This window comes from Triplophysa rosa, linkage group LG23, assembly GCF_024868665.1.
Source record: "Triplophysa rosa linkage group LG23, Trosa_1v2, whole genome shotgun sequence".
In the NCBI taxonomy this organism is placed as follows: domain Eukaryota; kingdom Metazoa; phylum Chordata; class Actinopteri; order Cypriniformes; family Nemacheilidae; genus Triplophysa; species Triplophysa rosa.
Window position 1 is genome coordinate 4,764,122 of NC_079912.1, and position 18,209 is coordinate 4,782,330.

Genomic DNA, 18,209 nt, shown 5'->3' on the forward strand with positions numbered 1-18,209 from the left:
AATTGCAGGCCATGATCATCTTAGATTCCCACCACTTTCCATCTATGACTGTGGTCATCAACCTTGAGCATCAGGCCGAACCAGATCTGTGTCTATCAGTCTCAGGTGTTTCCAGGAGCCTGAAGATGAGACATGGAGACAAAACAAGCTGATGTTAGAGTAGAGGTCACTCTCATACAGTATGTAAAAATGATGTCATGGCAGAAGTTTGGTTGAGCTGACTCCTGCAGTATAAACATGCTTTTGGTAATAAAGATAATGTTTGGCTAAAGATTCATTTGTAAATTTTGATTACTTACCTTTGAATGTGTCACTGAATTTGCCTCAACCGTCAAAGTCAGACCTGCAGTGGTTTAGAGCTTGGCTTATGATTCACCTGAAACAGAGACATATATATATAAGTACTATAAGAATACACAAAACTTCATTTCGAAAATTATTTTAACTGTAAATTGCTATCGTTTTAATGTGGAAAGGATATAAACTTTAAAAGAAACATGAATATATCACCTTTAAAACATTAAGTATGACACAGTAGACTTCTGAGCTGAACTAATACTTGGTTAGCACCGCGAGAAATACCCATCTCTTCCAAATTCACTCCCAGGACAAGGTCACATACGAAACTCTAAAATATCAATAAATAAACCTAAATACATGTTGTACACCATACTGTTGAAGAAACATCAAGATAATGTGCATGAAAATATTTTAGAAAAATGGTTTATGGAAGTTCAGCCAGTAGAAGTAAATAATGATTGATGCTAGGATAATACTGTTAATGTAATACATTTTTGAAATATTAAGTAGAGTATATACATTTTAACTATCCTAAATAATTGGTAAAGCAGATTCCCATAAATTATATAACCATAGAATATCTTAAATTATTAAAAAAACATAAAATATATGATTAAAAACAGTCTGAAGCTTACTCAACTCAACTCAACTTTATTTATATAGCGCTTTTTACAATTTTCATTGTTACAAAGCAGCTGTACATAAGACATATTGACTATAAGCAAAACAATTAAAGTTATACCTGTAAAAACAAGAAAAAGGTGAAAATAAAGAAGACAGACATACCCACATACAAAACACTCCACACACACAATATGCACACGTACTAACACACAGACACACACACACGGACGCGCACGCACACACACACGTACACAGACAAGTACGCACACAGAAAGACACACACACACACACACACACACGCACAGTGAGAGCACACATTTAAGATAAAGGAGAGAGAAGCACAGGTCAAATATAACAGCCTATACATTTCTATATGCAATATTAATTAAGTAAAACTTTAAAATTCTAAAGCAGCCCCCCCGGCCAGGTAGATGCAAAACAGTATGCAAACGGTGGCGAGGAACCCAAAACTCTAATAGAGAAAAAAAAACTCAGGAGAACCCAGGCCCAACCAGGGGATTCCAGTTCCCCTCTGGCAAAAGCTGCTGCCTCTGCACAAGCTCCAGAGAACTTGCACAACAAGGCTAAATAAAATAAATAAACTTAATAATAAAATAAATTATAGTTTAAGATTATCATTAATAATCTAATAGCATTTGAAATTTTGTGGTGAAGACATGTCAAGAGACCGCGTCCTTCTTTATCCAGCTCTATCATCTCAGCTCTTGTCAGGTCCCCACTTCCCATTCTCCGCTCTACCATCAGGTCAGGCCATGAACTGCATCCTGCTCGCTGTGGTAACCTTGGAACAATGAGACAAGACTGGCTGAGAGTAGAGTACTGTTCTGTACTCTTTGATGCAACAAGTACATCAGTTGTGTTTTTGGTTCCGGTTGATCTAACTAATGCAGCCTAAACCCTCTGAAGATTTATATTATGGAAGAGTAGTGTATGCAAGATTAAAAAGATGCGTCTTTAGTCTAGATTTAAACTGACAGAGTGTGTCTGCCTCCCGGACAGTGCAGGGAAGACTATTCCAAAGTTTAGGCGCTAGATAGGAAAAGGATCTACCACCTGCACTTGATTTTGAAATTCTAGGTATTACCAACTGACAGGACGCCTGAGAGCGTAATGCACGTGAAGGACTGTAATACAAAAGGAGTTCATTCAAGTACTGAGGAGCTAAACCATGTAAGGCTTTATAGGTAATAAGCAAGATTTTAAAGTTAACGCGATGCTTTATAGGTAACCAGTGCAAGGTTGACAGAACCGGGCTAATATGTTCATACTTTTTTGTACGTGTAAGAACTCGAGCTGCCGCGTTTTGGACCAGTTGGAGTTTTTGTAATAAGCCTGCAGGGCAACCACCTAACAGTGCATTACAGTAATCTAGTCTTGATGTCATGAATGCATGAATTAACTTCTCTGCATCTGACATTGACAGCATATGACGTAGTTTAGATATATTCTTAAGATGGAAAAACACAATTTTACAGGTGTTGGCGACGTGGCTCTCAAATGACTCTCTTACCTGTGTGGTGTGTCAGTCTGCAGGCACCTCAGCGATCAGGACTTTGATTCAGGACATACAACCAATCAGGAGGCAGCTTCTAAATAACTGATCTACTTTAAACCAAAATAGGCAGGAATAAAGATCCCTTTCCCAATACAAAGAATAAGCTTTTAATAGCTTATTTTTTTATTTTGAGTCTATCACAACTAGACATTAAACATTGAACTGTTTTGTAACTTTCTGCTAATTGATTATTCAATATTTTTGTGAAAATAGACTTTTCTCAAATAAATCATTTATTGAGTTGTCATAAGGTTTTGTTTACAAGCAGCAAAAATACATGGCATTGACACAGGCTTATCATGTAGGCTACAGGTGGTTCTAAACTCTGTGGCCCGCGACGTCAACTTCCTGCAGCCTTAACCCTGATCAAACTCACCTGTTTGTAACTCTCTGGTAATGACTTAAACGTCATGCAGCGCTGCGCAAATACGATCACTGAAATTACATCAAAATACTATGACAGGGGAATCTGAGTGCAGCTTGTTCCGTAACTATTACAATCGCTCTCGCGGTACTTTGATGTCACACGCCATCCGGGAGCAGCGCCACCAAAGACTATAGATACCATGAGCCGAAACTCAATAGAACAGTGGTTCTCAACTCTGGCCCGCGAGATCCATTTTCCTGCCGAGTTTAGCCCCAACTCTGATATAAAACACCTGAACAAGCTAATCAGCATCTTTAGGAATAGATGCGTTCAACTTTATGCGGCGCTGCGCAAATCTATCAGCGTATGACATTTAAGTACCACGATAGTGATTCAAGTGCAGATTGCTCGGTATGCATTTGAATTAGTGGTGGGCGATACTGTAAAATTTGGTATCGATCCGATACCAAGTAAATGCAGGGCCAGTATTGCCGATATCGATACCGATACCAATACTTTTAGAAGCATTCACTTGAACTTACATTTACTTTCCTGTAGCTGAAGTGTCATGATTTATCAGATGAATGCATCATTAATATGCTAAATCTGAATACATTTTCATGACCACTAAAAATATTTTGTGATTTGTGCTCTTAATGTGCCTGTAGGCTAATTAATCATGTGCATGTTAAAACACAGGACATATTTTAAACCAAATAAATATATTTATTACTGTAATAGAATTTGCAAACATGAACTTTGCACCAAATTATTATTGGAAAATAGTAATAATAACAGATTGACAGGACAGAAAAACAATATATAACAAAACAATTTCTCCCTATCCCAGTACTACTTCTCTAGCTTAAAAAAAATCAAAGTGCACAAAATTATTACTGAAGAACAAAGATTTTAAAACTTCTTTTCCCGTTTTTGTTCAGTGTTATATTTAGACACACTAATAGAACAAATTAACTCCCTTTCTCCCTTTCATTACACTTTTTTAAGTGAATTTATGAACAAAGTGCACACAATTGTTTGAAAAACAAAGTAAATTAAGTGCTTAAATAATAAAGTACTTTAACTCTCAATCTTTGGCTTTTTACCCCCAAAGCCCTACTGCCATACATCGCAGTGTTTTATTCACGGCAGTGAAATAACTCCAACCGATGCTCATCTTCTTTCTCCTCTGCTCAAATATATTAATATTAACAAGATGCGCCACTGCTGAATGGGGAGGAATGACAGCCTGTGCGCAGGCGCAGTAGATGAGGCGACCTCAAAAAAGGTAATTTTTAGCGCAATTTAAGCTTAGCAAACCAAAGTTATGGTACATGTTTAACTATTGATCGGACATATGCTGTTTAGTTGTGCTTTTTGCCAGCAAAAAAGAGTTGAGAACCACTGCAATAGAACGTTTCATTGCAACACCAGCGCACTGCCATTTTGGGGTGAAAGCGACTCGTCTTCTTTTCTGTCGCGATGACAATATGAGCTGCTTTGTAAAAAAAACATTGAAGCTGAAATCCAATCTGAATGAGGATAATACATGATGACAAAAACCTTAGCTCGATAAAACTATGTCAGTTACAAAGCCTTTTCACCCCAAAATGGCGGCCGCGCTGTTTCCGAAAAAGCACCAGAGTTTCGCCTCTTGTGATCTACTGTATACTTTTTGGTGCCGTTTATTATTTTTCGTATACGTTTCTTAAGTTTTCTTTGGACTAAACTTTGTCACTTTATTAACAGTAAGATAACAGTAGGTAGTCGTTGACAGTGAGGTGGATATTTTAACATTAGGGTGTCATCATGCTTTATACGTGTAAAGTTTGTAAGTTCAATGCAGCTTCGATTTCTGCATTCATTTGGCATATTAAAATTCACAGAAATCTAACATCAGATTTCAGTGTGGGCATGCAGAATGTCCTGCTACATGACATCAGAGGCATATCAGATATCAGAGGCATATGTATCGATTTCAGTTTAACCGGTGCCTCAAACCCGCTGCCACGGACAAGATGCTTCATCATGCAGAATGATGGCAGTAAAGTTGAATGTTTATTTAAGCTATATGTTTTTTAAATGTATATAGTATCATTTACTGTACTGTTTATTATTTATTTTTCAGAAATCTTCTGTAACATTTCATGTGGAACAATCCATTCAGTTCAGCTGTGAAGTGTGCACTATACTGTACACCCATCTATATTGTACATTTTGCTTGCATTATTTGAGACACAGTTAGAGTTAGTCTACCTAGTCATAGAGTATTTATTTCCTTAGAGTACATAGTAGCACTCTATTAGCAGTGTTCCCCAGTGTTTATAAGTGGACTTGCTTGGGGGGATGATTACATTTTCTGCCATGTTTTTGCATTTTGTTGTTTGTTTAGGAAATTTTTTCAAATTGTGCTTTACGTTAAAATAGAGACAGTGTATTTGTCAAACAGTGTGATCAACTTGTATCAGTCCAAGCATAAAGTGCTGAAACTATTGAATTTGTACCGAGTTTTTTTTCTTAATAGTATTATTCTTACGGTCAGAAACTGTAAGTCGTAAAGATACTAAACCAGAATAAGTGATCTGTGATTCATTTTGGTTTTGGCTCTAGGTTCACTTTTAAGCAATCATCCTAAGAAAGTTAGTAAACTAAAACCACATTAATAATTATATTCTTAAGTCATAGGCAGTTTCTAAATCATCTACATAATCAGTAAAAAAACACAGTAACTTAGTAACAATAAAATTGCTGTAAAAACACAATAATTAACCTCCAGCCATTGATGAGTAACTTACTGTTATAAACAATCACAGTTACTAACTGGCAGCCATTGACAAGTAATTTACTGTAATAAAAACACAGTAATTTACAGGCAGCCATTGACAAGTAACTTACTGTAATAAAGAAACACATTTACTAACTGGCAGCCATTGACAAGCAACTTACAGTATTTTTAAATACAGTGTATTACTTGTCAATGGCTGCCAGTAAATTACTGTAATTTTCACAATATATTTCTTACAGTATAGGTGTCAGCTATAATGTACACCTTTCAGATTTGGGATATTTATAACGATAAACCATCAAATCATGGATAAATATTGCTGTGTTTCACTGCTGTATGGGCTCATACACAAAAAATACCATTATTTAAAGCTTAATAGTATTTAAAGAGAATGACTTACAGTCATAAAACTGATGTTGATTCAGTCATTGTAGGACAGATGACTGACAGCACGATTCAGTTGTTTTTCTTTACACATACAATTTAATCATATACTATCTATTTGTTTTGTGGTTCCTAAATTTGGTGACCTGGATGAGTGCGGTATTTCCCGGCCTGAATTTAAGTCCCAGTCTGCCCCTGCTTATACTTATACTAAAAATACAATTAATAATAATAAAAATACAGTAGATCCGTTCTATTAAACTGTACTTGATAGCTGGTGCAAAGTGTTTGACAAATGGTAAACCATACGTATGTGATCTGTTTTATTTTACAGTATGACGACACTTCCAGTGTATTTTCATTGGTAATATTGCATGTATGCATACTGGAGTTTTTAACATTTTTGTGTCTTGTTGGTAGGAATGATGACTGAAGTTGTCAGAATGAGTGTTTTGATTATTGATCCTGCATAGCATTATTTAAATCCAGTGGCGGTTCTACATTGAATTACAACCTGGGCGAGACCCCCTTCGAGCGCCCCCCCCCCAAAAAATACCACAAAATTCTGCACAAACAGTTATATTTTATTATAACAACATAAGTGAAAATTATATTTCTCAATTGCACAAATCCTTCATTAGAACATTTGAAAAACACACCTAAGAGAATCCAGTTATTTAACTATTGCAATTACAACAGGAAACACACTTTTTAAGGTGCACAATCTCCACCTCCAACATTGCCAAAAGACAATGAACACAATTCTGCACAAAATATGACAGTATAAGTTATCAGAACTTAAATAAATATACACTATATACTCTATGTAAATATGCCAAAAATAAACACAAACTTAAGAGTTATACCCACCAATTCACACTAGCCCTTCATTCATGACGTGGATACCGTAATAATCATACAGAGAGAACATAGTTGCATACCTTTATCTTTTGCTCATTTCTCCTCTTTTTCTTTTCTTTTTTTTCTAAATTGGGCACCTGATGACTTTGACCTTTTCCTGTCCATCTCTGTGTTTATTTGGCACTCGACAATCAACAGATTTCCCATCCCCCCAACACAACCAGAAGTCAAGACTAAACCAATAGAGTGTTTTCACGACGCGTCATCAATCCGGAAGTCGGCCATGTTGGACTGCTGTTGAACCTAATGGAAATCGCAGATTTTGCTGGAGAAAAAATGATTCTTCTTTAGAAATAACTGTGAAAATAAAGCTCTTTAATGCAAGTCGATCACACCCCAGAATCGCTATAGCCATGTGCTGTAACATCACGTGCATCACGTTTCTACTCTGAACTTCACTCAGGAGTCAGCAGTACTGATTGATGACGCGTCGTGAAAACACTCTAATAGTGACCACATAATCGTTTTGTATTACCTATTTTTATTAGCCATTTCACACAGCTTCTGTGCACGGCAGCTTCTCAGCAAGCAGGGGCGCCAATTTGCCAATTCCCCACACAGTGAAATGATAGATAATAGAAAACCGCTTCGCGGTGGCAGCGTAGAGGATTATTATTATTTTTTTAACTGCTCGTGCCGCCCCCCCTGTATCATGAAAAAATGCCACCCCGGGCGGCTGCCCGGTTCGCCCGTGCCAAAAACCGCTACTGTTTAAATCAAACTGTATTTGAGTGTGTAGTCTGAATTCAGATAAAAAGACTGCTATAAACTGTTATATACTCTAATAATGAGATAACAGTGAGTAAAATGCGAGGTGCTGATTCAAAGCTGGGTTATATCTTCCCATAAAGCATTGTAAATTATGTAATTAAATCATCAGAAACAATAGCTACTGTTAAAAATTGGTGACAAACTTATTGTCCATAATAATGTATTATAGTTGTATTTATTATTTTATTGAAAGGTTCAATTATGTCATTTGCCAGACTGTAGCAATACACACTTTTTTGGATGAATCTTGCTTTAGATCTATGGGTAATGAAGTATTACACCAGAAAGTCAGCTGCTAAACTTCTTTGAAGTTCAGCAGGATAGTTCTGTATTTTCATTGTTTTTTATTAACGTTGTTTATATAGTGATGTATCACAGTTATGTTTTTCAGTGTATTCACGTTGACTGATATACAGTTTATTTTTTCTTTTCAAAGACTTTCCAAAATTTCAGTTAAAGAAAATGCTGGTCATCTAAATAAGTACTAAAACTCACTCCTATATTACACAGAATTACGGGGGGTTGTGTAAAATGTAGTTAAATTGTTGTATATTTTTGTAAATCCATCCACAGATTCACTCTTGCCTCAGAACTGCACCCAGACTGGATGCTGATGCTATTCTTTGCTCACACACACTTGACAGTGACCGTCACTTTGGGATTACTGCTTGTGCCAAAGGTAAACCCATTTCTGTCAAATTTAGTCTTTTTTAAAACTCTCTTAAAAAGTAGATCACCCAAAATCGCAATATTTTGTGTAATCATGTCACTCCAGATTCATATGTTGTCCTGTTGAACACAAAAGAAGAATATGGATTATTTTCCATACAACAACGGTTTATAGTGACCACAATAGTCAAGATTCATGTAGAAAAATGTTTCCCTTTGCAGTTATAAATGCAGATAAAAACTGTAACAAAATAACAAAATATTGGTTTGAAATGATGGGGAAACTGTTTCTTTAAATGCTCATTTATTTTGCACAGTTCTTGTTTGCGGGCACGCATCTAAGGGATGACATTGCTACAGAGGCCTATGAAGATGAACTGGACATGGGACGGTCGGGGTCATACCTGAATAGCAGCATTACGTCTGCCTGGAGTGAACACAGTTTGGACCCAGAGGACATTCGGGTAGGTGTCCTGCTTTTCTTTCCTACGTTCCTGTTCCCCTTGACTTCCTCCTGTCTTGGTAATTACCTGACATTTCATTATCTGTAAATTTGTGTTGACCCCTTGTCCTGTAGCTGACAACCATACTGAGCCATGGCAGTTTTTTATTGCAGACACCAGAGGAAATGGGCCAGCTAAGTTCTATTAATGGCTGTGGCGTAAGGTCTTGCGACAGTCTTTGGGAAAAACGTACCAACGTGAGCAGAGGTTTTTGTTTGTTTGTTAGAGCTGAAGAAGTCTCTCACCAAAGACTACAATTTTGTTTACAGGAAGGGCATTTTGTAAAGGGCTCTTGGGATAATAGCTGCTGATGACTTCAAGACCGCAGTAAATGCGCCAATGTTCTTCAGAGGCTGTTTCAGACCTAACAATAGAACACCAAATTTCCGTATTTGCACCGTCCCAGACTGTCCTGTCTTTAATGAGTGTGAAACAGCATGTTGGTTTGGTCTAACGTCTTTACAGCACTGTCTATAGTTGCATATGATGACTAGTTCTGCATGTTTTCTGTGCAATAGAACGTCTGCTTCATGTAACTACATTTTAAAACTACTACGTTCTAGATGTCTGTTGTCAACTCACATGCCTTTTTCTTCAAATTCACAGGAAGAACTGAAGAAACTCTATTCACAGTTGGAAATTTATAAGAGGAAGAAGATGCTGGCCAACAATCCTCACCTGCAGAAGAAGCGCAGCTCCAAGAAGGGCCTAGGACGTTCCCTCATGAGACGCATCACGGAGATCCCAGAGACGATGGGCCGCCAGTGCAGCCGTGATGACAAGGACCTGGGTGAACATGGAAGTAACCACAACAGCATCTGTGTGCTGAGGAAGAACCCTTTTGAACCATCGCATTCTGTAAAGCCCCCTAAAGACGAGTCCTTGAAGAGCAAGGTTTTCTCCCTCAAAAAATCCCACAGCAGTTATGACCACGTTCTCGACCACAGCGAAGATTCTAGTAGCTCTGTAACAGACAAGATGGAAGTGGCAACCACAGAGGGCACTCTGCTTGAGACCCTAATGGGTAAGAAGTTGGTCAAGAAGTCCTCTGAGAAGATCGATGCAGCCAGTGAGTCAACAGAATCAGTTCCCTTGGTGTGCAAGTCAGCCAGTGCACACAACCTGACAGCTGATAAGAAACCAATTCATCCAAGAACATCCATGCTGCAGAAGTCTCTAAGCGTTATTGCTAGTGCCAAAGAGATGACACTTGGTTTAACTGGAAAGGCCCAAGCAGTAGAGGATCCAACAAAGAAAACGAATCAAAAGAATAAGGATGCCAAGCCCCCGGCTGAAACTGAAGAACAGGAGGGTTATCCAAAGATGATTGCCAGTCAGTCAGTGGAGTACAAGCAAACAGCTGCCAAAACTGGTATAATGAAGCAACAGATGAGCGGAAGTCAACCCTCCATCTGCTCAGAACCAACCAAGGGGAAAGACTTGTATGACCTATCAGAGGTGTGCCCCTGGGAGGTGAAGGACCTGCCAACCCCCTCAGAAAACAAGGTCCATAAACATGTGTCCATTGCACCAGAGCAGACAACTACAGTCCATGGAAGCAGCAACAAGATGACAAAGCACCAACAGCAGAAACAGAAAGGTAGCGAGCAATCTCCCTCTTTGACCAGGCATCCAAACCAGAAGGTCATTGATCTTACAGACATATGTCCTTGGGAAGAAGGAAACGAGGTCCATGGTCAGGCAATGGGGTCAAAACCTTCGTCCAACAGTAAGCCTGCCGTATCCCAACCTCAAACATCCGGAGGGGTCACCAAGACTCCAAGAGCCGATGTCTGTCCACGGGACACTGAGGAGGCATCGAGCAAGCCAAAGGACTCTGCTTTCCCCCCTGTTCACAGCAGACCTAAAAAGGGCACCACACCAACTGAGATCAAAGGCAAATTAAGTTCCTCGCCTGCTGAAGTCAAGGGCAGGAGCACAACACCTACAGAGGGCAAAGCAAAGACTCTCTCTGAGCCCACTAAATCCACAGGCAGCTCACTGCACCCACCCATAAAGGCAGATGTGTGTCCATGGGACTTTGACACTGTCACTGAAAAGACCCCTTGTTCTCCTCAGGTTCCTAAAGCGAAGGAGACCCACGCTATAAAGGGAATATTAGATAAAGGAAATGAGAAGGCCAAGGGTGCAGATGATGAAACAGGAAAATCACAAGCAAATGAAAATCTAACCTCTGGCAAGACTAAAGAAAGACCCTCCAGTCAGATTAAACTGGCAGAGGTTTGTCCATGGGATGTTGATAGTAGTCAGGAAACTGTCTCGAAGGATAAACAAAAAAAAGTCCAAATGTTGCAATAGCGAAAAGCAAGCAAGCAGATGTAAGCCCTTGGGATTTTGAAGATGCAGCAACTAGTAAAGAAGCTAAGAGAAGCACCACATCATCTCCTGGGAAACAGAAAAGTCCAAATTCCAAAGGTTGAGTTACAAGTGGTGTCAAAATGTCAGATGTCTGCCCTTGGGACTTTGATGACCAAACATCAACAAAAAGGCATAACACTTTACCCGAGTGAACCATTAGTTAGTCCTCGATATATGTGCTCTTTTGTTCATAAACACACAGTGAAATATATCAACTTTAATAGAAGTTGAAATAGAAATGGTGACTCGGAGAAGAAAATCAACAAGTTGCACAAGCTGCCTTTCTCTTCAACATTTTGTTTTCCTTTTGTGTTTTTTGGAAAAAAACGAAAACAAAACAAAAAACAAACATGCAACAACTCACCAGGCATTCCAGATTCTAAAGTATTTGTTGAACCTTTAAATAGAAATTGTAGTTTACAATTATGCAACTCTTTATGTGCAATGTAAAAAAATAATGATGCCTATACTCATCACATATATCCTCATTAACTCTCTTAATAGCTGCATCTGTAGCCTCTTCTTGACTCTGGCTTCCACAAAAGATTGTACCTGTTACATAGGAAGGTCTTTATCTGGACCATGCATGAAGTGTCATGGAGTTAGCCTGGTCCATGTCCTTATCTTTGTTTCTTTTTTTCTTTCATACTTTATGGTTTGGTTTGCGCAAAAATGAATACTTGCCAAAGATAGAGGTAACATCCAATAAATCCAAGAACTTAAACCTCAACAGCGTAATAGAGACATACATCAGAAAAGTTCATTTGCAAAAACAAAAACAACTTTTATTTTTATTAATTTCTCATAAATCATAATAAATCAAAATGTTTTATTGCGTTTTCTCTCTGTTTTATTTATTTATTTGTTTATTATTTATTAATTGAGTTAATATTACTTAATCAAAACAACCCTACAGCAGTTTGATTAATATTAATTGGATTGCACAATAAAAAACTGTTTTTGCAAAGGAACTCTTCATATGTTCAGTGAGCCGAACTCATGCAGCTGCTGGGAGAACTAGCCTGTAGCACTTTAGTACAGAACATACATGGAAAAACAGATAAATGGACATAACAGCATTCATATTTTCCCTAGTTTGTCTTTTTGACATTGCTGTTTGTTTGTGCACATCTACCACACCTTAATTTTAGTTTTCCTAACTTAAAAAAAAATGTTTCCAATGCTTCCAAATTTGCTGATATATTATCCTGAATGTGCCTACTTAAATAGTCCTGTACCAGTCTTACTTTGTAATGGGAGATGGAAAAAACTTTCTCATATCTCATGTTACACATACCGAATAAAACTCTTGATGGGAATCAGCATCTTATTTTTGGAAAAAAAGAGAGATTTCATTTGTATATTAGCAATGGTGCAATATTGCAAATGCGTTTTGAATGGGGAACAATAAAGAAAAAATGTCCAATACTCAGTTTACGGGACCATAGGATATTTTTTCTTTCCGCGTAGGGCACAATCATGAAGGTTTACTCGTCTTTGCCTCTAATATTTTTCTTGTTTACAATTAGGCCACTCAGACAATATAAAACATATCAAATTCCATTCTGTCACAAACCTCAAGCACACATCTGGTACCTTTAGTTTTAATGGTGATTACATCAGTTAAGTTACAAATATAAGCTTTATTTCTTTTATCAATTGTTAATAAAAACATTTCCAGAAACATACCCAGTTACCACTTATGAATTATGGTTTCAACAATGCATCTTAATGACTGTTGGAATGTGAACATAATGTCTTGCATGCCTAGCACATGGTCATTTGTAATGATGTCAAGGTAACAATGGTGTCAACACATGAGCGGGACCACACAGAATCTGCAGATTTTTTGCCTTTCGTGGGCAAAATTTTGGAAAGGGGACAGTTTGTGGATTTATATTGAATGGATTAAAAGTATAAATATCTAATGGAGCTTATTGGTGGCATCACTCGTAATAAAATTATCTAAAATATATGTTTGTATAAACATACCATTTATATGTAAGATATATGTATGTATAGATGAGTACAACTTTTTAAAGGATAATGGAGTTCTGTGGGAATCTGTGGAGATTCCATGTGGGCCTGCACATGAGGCATAAACAATAGGACGCCTAGTACTGCTTACATGTGAAATGTCCGTATAAATGTTGCTTTCACATATCGTGATTATGAACCTTATCCTGAAGACCCAGTCCTGCAGTAACTAAATGTCATGACAGATATTATTGTTCTGTAACACAATGTGCACACTATGAATAAGCAAGAATACAGAGGAAGCGTTCAACCATGTATATGTGTTATTTGTACCAAAGAGGTTAAAAATGTACCTATAAAGTATCATTTTTTACATTCTGTGAAAGAATCCAATGATGTCAAACTTCTGTCTCTCCACAGTGGGGTAAATCTACCAATAAGTCACAATTTAAAATAAATGTTATAAAACTCTTCTGCACATCCTAGTACTTATGTTGGAGGGGTAAAAGGTGTTGAACATTGCAACTTTTTCAAAACTTTTAAAAATGTTGTAATTTATACTATATTTATCCCACCATACCCTTTCAGAAATATTCTTTAGTGAAATTCATTGAGGATGAAATAAGTTATTTTGCTTTTTTTTACAAGTCTTATTTTGTTAATATTTATAATGGATTTAATTTGGGTGAAAGGTTTTAGAGTGAGACCAACTCACTTGTACTACAAAATGTCACAGAATATATCAAATCTGTAGCTAATACTAATTCTAATGTTAATTCTGTTCATTCTCACTCACAGTGTCCTGGAAAATGAAGGAAATAGCTTTATTATAAAGATGTTACAAAAGACTAACAGAATGAAAACACACACTCAAATCACAGTAGAAATATTTATTATACGTATGCATTCTTTTTTTTTAGAATGGAGAATTTCTGTTACTCTCATCATATAAATCTGTTTAAGGGCCGCTCACCGACCTAGTTCTGCTTTCCCTTAACCGTGTATTCATCCGATACTCTAATGAGAACAAAACCTTTTCCAGAGTCTGTTATTATTGTATGCTTATATGGATGTAAAATTGACCAACTTTGTTATTTAGAGAATGTTTCTGGGAATGGTTGTTGTATCATAGTGCATCCCACTAGTTTACAAGTTTTATCCATCTGCAACTACTCAGTTGATCTCTATTAGTATGATATACACCTAACCCGTGACTTGTTAATGTTGATGGTAATCTTTCATTGTCTTAGTGCAATATTTAGTTCAGTTTTAGAGTTTACTGAAGTGTTTTTTTTTTTTCATTTTAGTTTAGCTCGTTTATACTTGGGCTTGTCCCATCACTGTTACGTGTCAGGGGCATTCCTACTACTTAAAGCGGTATTGTCTTAGCTCTTACTCTCGTTGCTTCTGCATGAAAATGAGAAATTAGTAAGACTGATGTATCACTGCCCTTGATAGAACTTTTAAAAATAATCTTTGATCTTTATTGGACTGTTACGAGTTGTATAGTGAGTGAAACTGTACCCTACCCACTGTATTATGTGCTTGTTATATTAAATGCTCTATGACAAGCTTATAGCATACACATATGGAGATATTTGGTAGATTTATATTGTGTAACATTGTGATAGCATGTACAGAAAAAATACCTCCTCTGCAATAAATATTTCTATAAAAAGCAGTTTTGTGTTGACTGAATACATTTAGAATCACATGTGTTATAGGTGCTTAAAAGGTCTGATAACAAACCTTCTCAGTGCAGTAATGAAACTCTGTATATATCTGGAAAAGCAGCCAATTACATTCAAATAAAAATAAAGCTGCAAGCAATATTTAATGAGTTTATTTGCATAAACAGATAACTCAAAAAACATGTTTTTTATACTGCAGTGGGTTGTTTTTATAAGGTTATCATACCTGAACTTGAATAGCTGTCAGCTGTTAAATTTAAGTACACAATAATAGTAATACCAACAATAATAATAATAATACCAATTTGGGGCAACCAATTAATAAGCAATTATTAATTTTGTATAGTCTGTGGTGCTTGTTCTATAAACACGATGCACTGTGCTGTGTTTTACCTTTTTTGTGTTTTTCAGTTTTTCTTATTTTCTCCTGTAAAGCTGCTTTGGAACAATGCACATTGTGAAAAGTGCTATATAAATAAAATTGAATTGAATTAAAAATGTCAAATTATCAATTGAAGAGAAGAAAAAACACTTGCAAAACATGGTCAGGTGAAAGTGTTTGTCCTAAAAATTTGGTCCCAAATGTTTTACTGGTAGTCCACTGTATGACGAATGTTTGGATATAATATGTCACAGTTTACTTTATTTTGCTATCCTCACTAACATAAATGAACTACAGCGTCCTGCATCCACTAGTAAGAAAATATAAAAAAATATACAGTATCTGGTGTCCAAATCATTTTAGTTTGATTGTATTAATAGTCAAGAGCAGAAAAAAATAGAGATTGCAAAGGGGTTTATGCTCCTTTTTGGGCTTGACCCCTAATTTTCAATGCCTTTTGCTTGAGACCTCTGTGACCTAACATAAGCTAAATAACATGAAATTGGATGGATGAATTCTGCCAATTCTTATTGTAGTGTATAATACACAACAGACATTCTGTGGATATGCCATAGTATGGCTAGGACGAAACACAGCTATGTTTTTCACTCTAAAGAAGGGATTTTTGTTGCTACACTGATCCAACCTTTAAAAGCCTTTTGTAGAGAAAACTTTTCCCTTAATGATTACATTTGCAAAATTCTCTTGGTTAGTGTTACAGTGTCAGCAGTTTTGCTTTCATTAATAATGACTGTTTCCTCCACAAAGGCTCCAGTCTAAGTGGTCATGGCCTATTCTCAAAGTAAATTTGTATTCTGGCAGTCTTAGTTCTCTCCGAGGTTTGTTTACTTTAAACTTAAAGGAAGCCTTTAAAAGCCCTTTACATTGTAACCACTTCAGGATAGTCATATGCATGTTTTTGGCTATGCTCCTGAAAAGCTTTTATGGAGATGCTGTAGTCTTTCTGACAGAGATCAATTGGAGCCCTGTTTGGGGAAGACACCAAGATATCAGGTTCTTATATTCCTGTCAATAAGCTCCGGTGGACACATGCAATAAGCTGTGGTACAATTATTTGATTTTAGCACTGCAACCCCAGAATACATCCAATAATACTGCAAATATGTTGTCATTGAGTTAATGGCGCTTTGCTTAGCCCCAGTTTAAGTTGTTACTGAGCAATCGTACCTTAGCAACTTATTGTCCACACTATTATCAGCTTTTTCAGTTTTGTCCACTTAGGCTACTGTTATCAGTCAATATAAGATTAGACTTTTCCATTTTCAATTTTGCTCTAATAAGTGATTACCTTTATTCTAAGTCCTTTTATATGTTATACAAAAGCAGAATCAAATATTGTGCAGTGCTATATTTCACAAAAAAATTGCTTTGTCAAAAAAAACCTTTTAATATATGTATTTTTAATTTCTTAAAAAAATGATATTTAAATGGAGGGCAAGCTTAATGAAGTATCAGTTATATATCATTGAGTTGGGAGGCAAATGATCTCTTTTTCATTATTATAGCACTTTTCCATGCCTTTGAAAAAAAGTTGAGTCCAAGCTTAATCTGTCCTTCTGTTACAAATGTTTAATGATCTGCACACTGTAGAGTCTATAGATTGTCGAGTCGAGATGAGCTGTAATGTTAGGTAAAAGCATACCAAAAGAGTATAAACAAATTACTTTAGTATTGGTTTGTCTTTTCAGAAGCGCTCTGTCAGTGCAACGAACAGGCAATCAATACTGTGAGACCAGCTTCTTTCTACACAGACACAAATGAAAAAGAATGTTATTCCAGAATAGCACGTATCACAACCCTATGTTATGAGCAGGGCTGCGGGGTAACAAAATACATGTAACTGAAAAATTTGAGTAACTAAATTCCATTACATTTACTTTTAAATGGGTGGTAATCAAATTACAGTTACATCCAAAAATAATATAGATGACCAAAGTGATTACTTGGAATTGTAATGACATTTATCTCATTTAAACATGAATATAACAGGCAATTAATGTAAACAGCAATTGGTGATTCTTTGACTCTGACAATCTGCAAAAGACAATTCTTATGAATTGTTTTACATTTCTGTATATTAAATGTAAACCCAGTGATTTGAGATTATTAATATATTGTATGCCACAAACGTGTGAAATATGGATTTAATTGTAACCGTTGACCCCCAAGATTTCCTCTCTCCACTTTCTACCGCCAATATTAATTATTTTCATAAGCAGATACTATATACAGCAGACAATACTCGTTTGATACTGCTACTATATATTACCATATAAATAAAAATAAAATCAATAAAAAAGAGTATACTGAATGTACATCTTCACCAAATGTAGATCTTGAACGGAGTACAGTATAAATCATTAAAAGCATGTGCCAAGTAAATAAAAATGAAAGTAAAAAAAGTGTAAAAAAGTAAAAATACAAAAAACAAAGAAGACATACACTTAAGGGAAACGTTAGTGGCTGCTGTTGCCTAGAAGACACTGTGATTGTTAACAATCACGACCATCAAAATACAGCCCTTCTTTGCATTTAAGTATTTATTTATTCATTATTTCTTATGTAATGTTTACTGTATACTTACATTTATTAATTCTGTGAAGCATCACTTATTTAATTGTAATAATGCAGTGTAGCATCACTAAACTCCACCTGCTTGTGGTGAGTTGTGGGTAAAATCAGCCGTTAAAGGGGTGGTTCAACAGTGTTTCATGCACTTTGACTTCTTTACAGTGATAAACGTGCTGGCTTCTCATGCTTAACATGGTCAATTTGTCAAAAACGAGTTGGCAGGGGCGGCTCCAGGTCTTTTTTCTTGGGGGCGCTGGTGGGGGCTTAACAGTTTGGGTGGGCTAGTAA

General features: G+C 36.5%; 1 protein-coding gene across 1 annotated transcript in view; it reads left to right on the top strand.

Annotated features, from left to right (window-relative positions):
* Window positions 1–14,931, top strand: part of gpr158a (G protein-coupled receptor 158a) — a 92,279-nt gene extending 77,348 nt beyond the window's left edge. Inside the window, 5 exon segments of the mRNA XM_057322507.1 lie at window positions 8,302–8,407; window positions 8,715–8,861; window positions 9,014–9,097; window positions 9,507–11,192; window positions 11,195–14,931. Coding sequence (XP_057178490.1) covers window positions 8,302–8,407; window positions 8,715–8,861; window positions 9,014–9,097; window positions 9,507–11,192; window positions 11,195–11,341 — 2,170 coding nt within the window. The 3' untranslated portion in view covers window positions 11,342–14,931.
* The last annotated feature ends 3,278 nt before the right edge of the window (window positions 14,932–18,209 follow it).